General features: G+C 35.1%; 1 protein-coding gene across 1 annotated transcript in view; it reads right to left on the bottom strand.

Moving 5' to 3' along the window:
* Positions 1–683: 683 nt before the first annotated feature.
* The window catches only part of LOC126297766 (serine proteinase stubble), a 209,028-nt gene continuing 198,509 nt past the window's right edge, over positions 684–11,202 (bottom strand). The window contains exon 8 of the mRNA XM_049988941.1: positions 684–2,396. Within this exon, the coding sequence (XP_049844898.1) occupies positions 2,232–2,396 (165 nt within the window). The 3' untranslated portion in view covers positions 684–2,231. The remainder of the gene's footprint in view (positions 2,397–11,202) is intronic.

Here is an 11,202-nt window from a genome sequence, read left to right as displayed (position 1 = left end):
TACCTTCCTCTTCAGATTTCTGAGAGATTCTGAAACATGCCAAAGAGACACATCTGATGATATGCTGTAGGCTTAGCCCGCATCTCGTGGTTGTGCGGTAGTGTTCTCACTTCCCGAGCCCGGTTTCCCGGATTCAATTCCCGGCGGGGTCAGGGATTTTCTCTGCCTCGTGATGGCTGGGTGTTGTGTGTTGTACTTAGGTTAGTTAGGTTTAAGTAGTTCTAAGCTCTAGGGGACTCATGACCATAGATGTTAAGTCCCATAGTGCTTAGAGCCATTTGAACCATTTTTTTGCTGTAGGCTTCCAAAACATATATTCAGTTATGTGATTTTGAGAAACAAAACTGTGTTCCAAAATATTTTCATTTTAATTTACCATATTGTATTCTCAGCTGTGGGAACCCCATGAAATGTATTTTGATTGTAAGAACAGGTAATCATCACCTACATACAGCCATAGATAGTATTCATTGATAATGTATGAAAAAATTTGGAAGATAAATATTCTATTACCCAGTAATTGTAGGATCAAAAGTGTTTCACAACTATGTAAAGCTCAAGTTTTCAGTGAATATGAGACATATGGCTTCAATGTGTGTGTTTCAATGTAAGCGAAATGGCTTGATAAAATTGCACCAATATTTTTAATGCTTTTTCACTATATCTAAAATAACAGTAAGAGATCACTTTTATTAGCTATTGTATTTATAAATCACAAAAACAAATTATATATATAATACAACTTGAAATACAATAAGTAATTGTCACTAATGACTCTGACTGAGATCAGAATTTGTGCACACTTCTAACACTGAGGACAATAAAACTAAAATCCTTTCATAGATAGGATTATCTTTCTAAAGAAGAAAGACAGTGTGTCATAACTACAGATAGGTTTACCTACAAAGAAAAATAGTTATTTCTGTGTTACATAAGAACCAGCCTTACATAACAGAGTATTAAACAGGAGATCATTCCACCTTCAAGCATAGTTTGCCTGCAACACTAATCTACAGTACACTGATTGAGAAATGTGTCACATAAATCATAGTGTCACTCATATAATTTTGTTTGTTGTACAGATGTATTCAATCCACTTCTATTACAAATTATGACAAATAAAAACAATTCTCTATGTAGGACAGAATTTTTAAATCCACATGAAATACAACATTTGTTTTGTACTACTTTTGAAGCAGCTGTAATATATGTACCTTTATGGAAGAACTACAGAAAATGTTAGTCTTCATCTACCTGAAGAACAAATGTCAGAAAACAGTACAACTTGGTTTTAGGTTATCTCGAGATTCCTTTGGCATTGCCCATATCACCTACATTCAAGAATAGTTCAAACAGACCAGAGCACCAAATGAAAACACAATTAATATTCACTTGGGAAAAAAATGAAAACTGGTTAGTAATACAGTAAATAGTGGTAATCAATTTTGCAATTTTGGTTTCTTTGAGAATATTAGCCACATTAATATTTGACTTTGTATCCAAAGGAGGGAAAAATGACTGATAACCTTTACCAGGAAATAATGAATCACTACTGAGTGTCCAAAAAATGTGATATACCATAAAGATTGCTTTACCAAGTCCATCTGTATCCACAAAAACCCTTCATTATATATTTATTTCATATTTGTTTATTGAACATTAATGTAAATATGTATAACTATCTTTCCTCAACACATACACTATTTTTAGCTCCCTTGGCTTCTGTAGGTGATGCAGTGAATACAGTTTCAACTGCTGAGAGTATCAGGGAATGCCTAGTTAGTGATTAGCGAAAATTTTATCAAATCTCTAGAATGTACCTCTTATGTTATATGAGAGGCATGATAATATTAAGAAATTATAGGATACTATTACTCTTATATTTCTTCCAGGTAATTTTCCCATTGTTTTCTTGAGAAATATTAGAATACCGATATTTCACTAGTTCTTCCAGGTACAGCACATCAGCAAGTAATGTTATAACATTATTATAAATTATCTCTTACTCACTAATTAGCCCTGAGTTGACACTGCACTTACATAATTAGCCTGCCATACCCATGTTCATTGTTATTCTTTATCTTTGTGAAAAGAATATTCATTGCAAATCAAAAAACCAAACATGACTTTCAACAATGTCTATCTCACTGTCAATTTAAGGCTACCTCCACTTTGGAAACATATGTCTTTAGTGCATGAACCCATAAATATGGTAACAGAAGCTGACACATTCACTTTTTACCCTCAACATGAGCAACAATCCAGTGAGCAGTGTCAGCCACTTTGTGGTATATACCAGGTTGGTGATCGACAGCACATCCAAACCCAGCACTTGTGATTCCAGCAAGAGTCCAGCGTCCATTGACCTTCACTATCAGTGGGCCTCCTGAATCACCCTGTGCACAAACCATTAAAATTTTTATAATTTACAGAAATAGATGCACATATATTTAGATTGTAGCATTCCAAAATTGGAAGCTCTAGGCTAGTATATTTTGTATATCATAATTTCCCGATATTAAACCATATTATCATCTTTGAACCATTTTTAAAGCAATCACCACATAATAATGGCCTCCTATATCCAATTCTAACTCTTTTATTAATAGCACTTCGTGCAGAATAATAACTTGTACTAAATCAAACTCTTTAAACCTCCACTAAATTTCTGTAAATTTTTTCAACATCACATAGTTAGCATTCAGAAAAGAGTACTTGCTTCAAATGGTTCTGAGCACTATGGGACTTAACATCTGAGGTCATCAGTGCCCTAGAACTTAGACCTACTTAAATGTAACTAACATAAGGAAATCACACACACCCATACCTCAGGCAGGATTCAAGCCTGCGACCGTGGCAGTCACGCGGTTCCAGACTGAAGTGGCTAGAACCTCTCGGCCACTCTGGCTGGCAAAGAGTACTTAAAAAAGAAGAGAGTGAGAGACAGACAGACAGAGAGAGGAGGGGGGAGGGGGGGAGGGCAGTTAGGGGGGATGATATAGAAGTTCCATATTCTTTTTTCGTGCGACAGAGATGTTATCCTTTATCATAAATATTTAGGAGCCAGTTCCATTCATTAACAAAACAGGGACATCACAACTTAGACTTTTTCATTGTTAATTTCCCAAGATGGGAACTTTAGAAAACCTAAGAAAGGAAAGTAAAGGGGAAAGATAATATAAGTTAAGGGGGGTAGGACGTCAAACAGGCCGACTTGGAGCAGGAGAGGCACCACAGGACATTTTAATTTCCACTGTCTATACTTTTACAAGTAAATTCATAAAATTTTGTTAGTATGACCAGAAAGGATTCAGGATTCACACTCGTAGCAGTGGAAGTTCGAAAACATAACAAAATTAATTTTTTACATGTGAAATTTCATCATTTTTTCACTTACTATTGGCTGAATTTGTTGCTATAGGCACACTTTTCTTCATAAGTAAGTGAGACTGTTTGATGAATTTTGCACAGCATACAAACCATACTTACAGGTGTATGAAACTCTAGAATTTTCCAAATCTATTAAAAACTGTGGTAAAAATTGAGATAATTAACTACAAAATTTGATTTTCTTCTAAACATAAATTTTTTCATAAATTAAATAGATTCTAGAGTTTCAGACACCTTTAAGTATGCAAAAGTCATCAAAGAATCTCTCTTACTTGTGAAGGAAAATGGACCTATAGCAACAAGTGCAGCCAACAGTAAGTGAAAAAATGATGAAATTTCATATCTAAAAAAATTTTTTTTGCACTTCCACTGCTATGAGTGTGAGTCCTGAATCCTTCCTGGTCATGCTGGAAAAGTTTTATGAAGTTATTTGTAAAAGTATAGACAGTAGAAAATAAAATGTCCTGTGGTGCCTCTCCTGCTCAAAGTCGGCCCGTTTGACATCCTACCCCTCTTAAAGTAAGGTAAGGTGTTACGTGGTACAGAGGCACATAAAGAAAACTGAAATCATAGCCGTAATGTCCTTTCTCAAAACTGAAGACCACACAAACGTATTCTCACACCTTGTGCGTCTCTCTCTCTCTCTCTCTCTCTCTCTCTCTCTCTCTCTCTCTCTCTCTCTCTCTCTCTCTCTCTCTCTGTCTGTGTGTGTGTGTGTGTGTGTGTGTGTGTGTGTGTGATGTACCTTTAATGTTCAGTGGTCTTAATCACAACTATCTGAAAAAAAAGTTTTGTCATAATTTGTGATGATTCTTCAGTTTTTTCCACAAAGAGAAGAAAACCTTAGTGATGCTTTATTTAATTCAAAATATACCCATCTCAGGAAGTATGAATTATCTGTCGCTACTATGTGCAGTATTTTAAAAGCCCACTATGATGATTCTGTTTTTAAAATGTTACTCTCTTCACTATTCATTAGATTTCAGTGTTTAGAAATAGAGAAATCTTCAAATTTTCAGAATGATTTTTCATTTTATTAGCTTTAGAGCGGTGTGAATTTTCCTTGTATAGCAGTAAGTCAACAAATTCAGGCATCCCAGTAATATATTCTGCTGTAACACCAGTAGAGCAAGTAAAATCACATTTTTTAGGTTGTCAGTCACCTTCAAATGCCACAACCATTTTTTATCTGAGAAAATATTGTTTTTCTTCTTTTGTGCATTCTGTACCAATGAATGTGTTACATTTTACATCTCTTAATCCACAGAAAATTTCTGCACTGTAATGTATCTCTAATCCAGCTGACAGTTGGTAATTGAAAATAAAAAATTCATCACTTTACATAGACAGTTTCTATACACCTGTTCCTGAAGCATCTTAACAATAAGGCTGGAAGTGCTTGGATAAACATACTAATAGCAAAATAACTTTTTCCAATGAAACTTGCCATTAGGTGCATGCTGAAATTGCAATAAGTATTAGTAGTGGTACTGTCCACTTTCAGATAAATGCACTACAGGTAAACAATAACAAAGCTGGAAGCATCATATTTTATTGACGTACCTGAAACATGACAATAAATCAGTACAATATCTTATTAATTTATCTGCTGCAGGGTGAAGGGCATTTGCAGTGATGTATGTTTTTCCTTCATCCATTGCAGTCTAGCTTACATAATTTGGCTTTGGAGAAACTCGATTGATTTAAAAATTATACTTGATATGCAGTAAATTGTTATTAAATGCATCTGAACATTTGTCCCACAAGAATCATGTAGTAATCACAGTATAGAATTTAATTTTGTGTCATTCCCCATCTCATATATTTATAATTGACTATCCTGTTCTAAAGAAACCCTTGATTACCTTGGGTTTACAATGTAGGACATAGCAGTTCGAGGTCTGGACATGCAGTTGGCATGCCATATGTCTGTCTAACTAAGGTCTACAGTAGTTATAAATGTCTTAGCTTCATGAGTATTAGCAGACTACCTATTTCAACCTTTGGATAAATTCATGGTTACACTGCGAAGATACTGATGTGAGGGTTCATAACAAACCAGCATTGCTGTGAACTTCTTGATCTATACTAGATTATGATACTAGGACTGTTTGATAAACTCTGTGATTCCATTCTTCCTTCGGCTATGTTTTACCTGAAATCACATTACTGAAGTATGAAATGGGAACCTGTGGGACCAGTGTACTGTATGGAAATATTTATTTAAATTTCTCACCTTTCCAAGTTTTCATGTAATAGATACATTGGGATACTATTTTTACTTTTTTATTTTAAGAGAAAGTAATTATCCTATAAATTAAATTTGTTCAATTTGACTAGAAATGACATATTTCACATTTTACAATAATTTGGTTACAAAATTTATTATAACACTTCATTAGCCATTAAATCAAGAACTGTTATAATTTTCTTAAAGCAGACTCAGTTTTTCATAGAAAACAGTCTTATGTAAAAAACATAAATTGTTTATTATTTTGAGGATGTGGCATATTCACTAAGTCAAAGATTATCCACAAGGTTGACACAACTGTTTGTACATTGTTCACACTGACCTCTCTCCTCATTTCTGTTATTGTTATCCCATTATTGTCCTGCTATGAAAGTTTGATCCTAATTTCTCCATTTGTCTTCCTTTTGTTGGAGATAGACCATGGCCACTCCATCAGAAGTTTGCAACAAAGGGATCTGGTTTTTGTGGTTGGAATTTTTATTGGGGACCACAACCCATCAAAGACTTTTGGCAAAACACAGGAACATTGCCTTGCTGCAACAGAGCATCTATGAATGGACTGCAGAATTAAAAATAGTTGCACAAGTGTTACGCATGTGGAAGAAGCCGGATCACCATCCACAGACACAAATGATGAGCTTACACACGACAGGGTTCTGCTGGACAGAAGAATAACTACTGATGATGTGGCACATCATTTGCAAATTATTCATGGTTTTGCCAATTAAATTTTCCACAACAGCCTTGGGTTTCATAAAATCTGTGCAAGATGGATCTCAAAACAAATCACAGTGTTGCATAAACACACGTTTTTGGACATCTGCCAAAACCATTTGGATCACTATGGTAATGAATGTGATAGCTTCTTAGACAGAGTCATCACTGGTGACAAAACATGGATCCAGCATTATGAGCCGGAGAGTGAATGGCGGAGTATGAAATGGAAACACCCAAAATTCTCCAGTAGGCAGAAGTTCAAAACCCAATCATCTACAGGAAAGCCGATAGATTTTTTTGGGATGCACAAAGCCCAGTACTGGAACATTATCAGGAGTGTGGAACAAATCACAAACACAGCACATTACAGTGAGATGTTTACTGATAAGTTAAAGCCTGCAATTTCAAGCAAATACTTAGGACTATTGTCGAAAAGTTTTGTGTTATTGCATGGCAATGCCCATCAACATACCCCTTCCCTCACTGTTGCAATGCTCCAGAAACTCAAGTTTCAAGTAATGGTTCATTATCTGTATACTTCTGACCTTGCACCTTCCAACTATCACTTATTTTGTCCACTGAAGGAGACATGAAGGTGTAGTCAATTCACCTCAGACCGAGAAGTGAAGGACATGGTGTATGCTTGGCTTGATGGTAAGTCAAAAACTTTCTTTTCTGAGGCAAGCCTATGCAACAATGGACCAAGTGCATTGAAAAGCAAGAGGACTACATTGGAAAATGATGTTACCATATGTGTGCTCTTTGTAGTGCATAAAAGGAACACCTACATTGCAGATAATTTTTGTCATACCCGCTCATTTAATTATTTTAACCTTTATAAATTTAGATGACCTCAAGGGATGTGTTTTCTTTGTAAATGTTCACTCAGGTATGCAGAAAACTATGTATGATAGTTAATTTGACCAGTTACTAGCTCTGGAACAATATAGAACTTCATGCTGAAATATACTGTTGGTCATATGCACCAAAAGTTAGCTAGTCTTTGTTTTGAGCTTATATGGACCAGTCTTTGTCTAGATGCAGAGCTGTAAGTTAGTCTTTGTCCTGTGGACAGAAAATGCAACATGTACATCTTTTAAGCTGGATGCTTTGATTTGTGTTGAAAATGCATTTGAAATGGTTTATGAACTTGTTAGTTGAGAACACAGATTAGTATGAAATCTGTGTATGCTTGCAACAAGACTCTTGTTAGTGAGGTGCAGCAAGCTGATGCATAAATTTCATTGCTTGCCATATCTGGATGGGAAATAAATCAAAATATGATGAAAGCGTGAGTAATGTTCAACAAATATGGATCTTTACTTCATCCCCTGGAGAAGACAAACTCTGGAGCCACAAATGCATCCCCAAAAAAATATGAGTATTCAAATGTTTTTATCAGTGCAACAATCATTTTAGAACTGTTTTTAACACTGCACTTACATAACTAAATGCAATTCATTATTATCAAACTATGTAACAAGGACTTTTCATTGAACATATGGAGCAGCAGTGTCAGAAGTATTACAGGGATCCTGAAAAACATGAACAAGCAGGCTCTTGAAGATTGACATCAACTATTCTCCAAAAGACTAATTACAAAGTTTCAAGACCCAGTTTTAAGTGAAGAATCAAGCACTTTAGCACTGCCCCCTATGTACTTCTTCCACAGGAACTGCAAAGAGAAGATTAAACTAATTACGGAATTACTGTATTGCACAATAAGGTAATGTAATATGTTCATCCAAACAATGTGTGCTACAATATAACACTTCTACAAAAAAGACAGCACATAGAGAATTTTAGCTCCAAGGTTGATACTCTAAGCAAAGCAAGAGGATTGTACACCCCCCTCCACCCCCCACCCACACTCACACCTAGCTAGTTTCATATAAGCTTTTAATTGTGTTCCTTGTACATATGTAAATGTGTAAAATCAAATAAATCTGTTCTATTGTATTCTTGGCAGGATGGACTTAGTAGATAGCATTTTGCTATCATGTTCTCTTTTTAAAGTTATATATTTAACCAAATAAGGTTCTGACACATGCAAATGTTAGTCCGTAACTAATGTGAGCATTATCTTTCCTGTGAAACTGTGATCTACATACAATTATACCATAAACTTTACCAAATAAGATTCTAACTCATGCAGTCTTTAGTCCCAAATTAATGTGAACATTATCTATCCTTCGAAATTCTGTGACTGGAAATTGCATTACCTGTACCTCATACTCTGGATCATTGTCGTGGATCCAATTTCTGTCTATCCTAACCTTGTTTCATCTGTGAGGATCTCCTACCTATACCAGAACTATTACATTCCCACACACTCACTTCCTCATGCTTAAGCCTATTTCTATATGGTCATGACTACCATCAAAAGATTTTAGACTCTGCAGCAACTTGTTCATTTCTAACTATGGTTATGCATCATATTAGTGAATAATGTTACAGTTTGTTCAACTGTATTTTTGTATATTCTGGAGTTATGACTTCAGAAAATATTTAGTTTAAGAAATGACTAATGTAAGCAATGCAAATCACTGTGAGATCAGGGAAGGAGAGAGGAGGGAAGAGGGGTATATATCCATATGCATTGGATACTTTCTGTAATCACCTGCCCAACATCACGTCACCTCATGAATGAAGGTGCAAATCATGATAGAGATAATGCTACTGAGACATGGATGACACATCTTTGATAATCTCATGTCAATTTTCCACTGCAGAAACTTGCTCTCCAAATTTTCTATTTACGTATCAAGCAGAGTAGTTCATCAAAGATTTCTGTACGCCACTGTGGTAAAATATCCATAGTAGTATGAAGAACATTTCATTTCATTATTTATTTGTCAAGTTCTGTTGGACCATCTAAGCCATGTCTTTGTCATGGAACAAGTCAGTACATAGTTTACAGGATACTGTTTAGAAAATTTATAAACAAAAAGTTCAATAACTAATTAATCACAAAAAAGACAATATAAGAATAAGCAGCATATTATGAAGAAAAGTCCTTGATTGCTGTGAGGAACTCCTATACACAATAGAAAGGGTGTGCCACAAACAGACCTTTCAACTTGAATCTGAATACATGGGGTTTATCACTCAATTATTTCAGTTCTGCTCGGTGTCTATTGAAAATGAAACTTGGTAAATAGTGCACACTTTTCTGTACAATGTTTAAGGAATTGTTATATGACAATATAATGTGTTTTCCATTCACCATGCTGCCTGAATGAATATTGTAGATGCTTCTGAAAGACTCACTATAGTCAACAACATAACTCATGATGAAATATGTGTACAAGGATGGCAGAGTTAGAATTCTGAGACATGTGAACAATTGACTACATGAAGTTTGCAAATTGACACTGCACATCGGTCTGACCGCCATTTTCTGGTCGAAGAATAATCTTGATGAATGCATAAATTTGCTCCAAAATGTAGAACTATAGAAATTAACAGAGTGAAAGTAAGCAAAGTAGACATGCTTTCACCTTTCTGTATCAAGAGACAGTGGAAATCATTCCTGTTGTGAAGATAGTAGCAATTCAGTTTCTGCACAAGACGTTGGAAGTGATACTTCCAAGAAAGCCCTCTGGCTACCCTCGGCCTTACGAATTTAAAATGTTACACTTTACTGCCTCTTTGACCACCTTTGAACAATAAATTTTCACTTCTACAAGAGTTTCATGTCATAAAATGCATGCATTGTGTTTTGTTACAGTTAACGGCTAATCTGTTCTCTGTATGCCAGATGTTGGTACCAACAGCAAAATGCATAAATGTCTTATCAAATTTTTTGGTCAATTTTGCACTCAGTTGTCATCAAATATTGTTGACCTGATACTTTGTATCCATGTTTGACAAATTTAGTATTGTTTTACTTAAGAACATGTTATAGGCATTTTGAGTCTCTGAAAATGTTGTAAGGCCAAAATGTGTAAGGTAGTACAAGACTAATATGTTTTTGAGTACATGCTGATGTTGCTGATGACATTATTATCTACATCATTTACATTAGGTTCCATGCCTTTCACAGTAACAATTGTCTCATCTGCAAAGGGAACCATTTTTGTGTCATTTGTCATCATTTGTCAACAAAAGTAATGGGCCCATAACAGAGCCCTGTGGCACTCCTCAATTTACATGACATGAGTTAGATTCAAACCACTTCTCCATTTGTCGACACTGGAGGACAACCTTCTGCCTCCTCCTTTGCAGGAAGTACTGTTGAGCTTTCCCCTGAATCCATAATGTTCCAGCTCATGCAAAAGTATTTTATTGTCCACTAATATCAAATGCTTTTGTTACACCAAAGAAAATACTTGCTGTTCACAACCTATTGTTGAGTTAGATTATTCTGTTTTATGCAGTAAAGTTAATTCATAATCAGTACCCTTTAAGCTTCTTAAACAACACAAAATCCTCAGCAGACATTTCATCCAAAAAAATTCACTTTACTACATAATAGTCATGGGTTTTCTTCTTACATTAGATTACCTCAAGTGCTTGAACTTAAAATTATGTCTTATAAGGTAAAAGTGTTACATTCGGTTGAAGTTTCACATTTGCATCAATTGAAGTGGTTTAGAAAATTCAAAGTGTATTATGTGTCCATTGCAGAATATATATATTGACCCAAACACATAACTGTAAATGTTTTACATTTTATTTAGCACAATAAGCAATGCCATAATGCAGGCTAATTGTTTTCAAAAATCATAAAAAACTATTGGTAATGTGTAAGCTATGTCTTGTTTTGAAAATAATATAGTTTATGGCAGCATTAGAGTTACATGTTACAGATGCACTTGTTAGTTGTGAAAGCATCCCTTCAG

The sequence above is a fragment of the Schistocerca gregaria genome, chromosome X (assembly GCF_023897955.1).
Source record: "Schistocerca gregaria isolate iqSchGreg1 chromosome X, iqSchGreg1.2, whole genome shotgun sequence".
In the NCBI taxonomy this organism is placed as follows: domain Eukaryota; kingdom Metazoa; phylum Arthropoda; class Insecta; order Orthoptera; family Acrididae; genus Schistocerca; species Schistocerca gregaria.
Note: the sequence above shows the minus strand (reverse complement) of the source record. Positions and strands in the feature narration are given on the sequence as shown.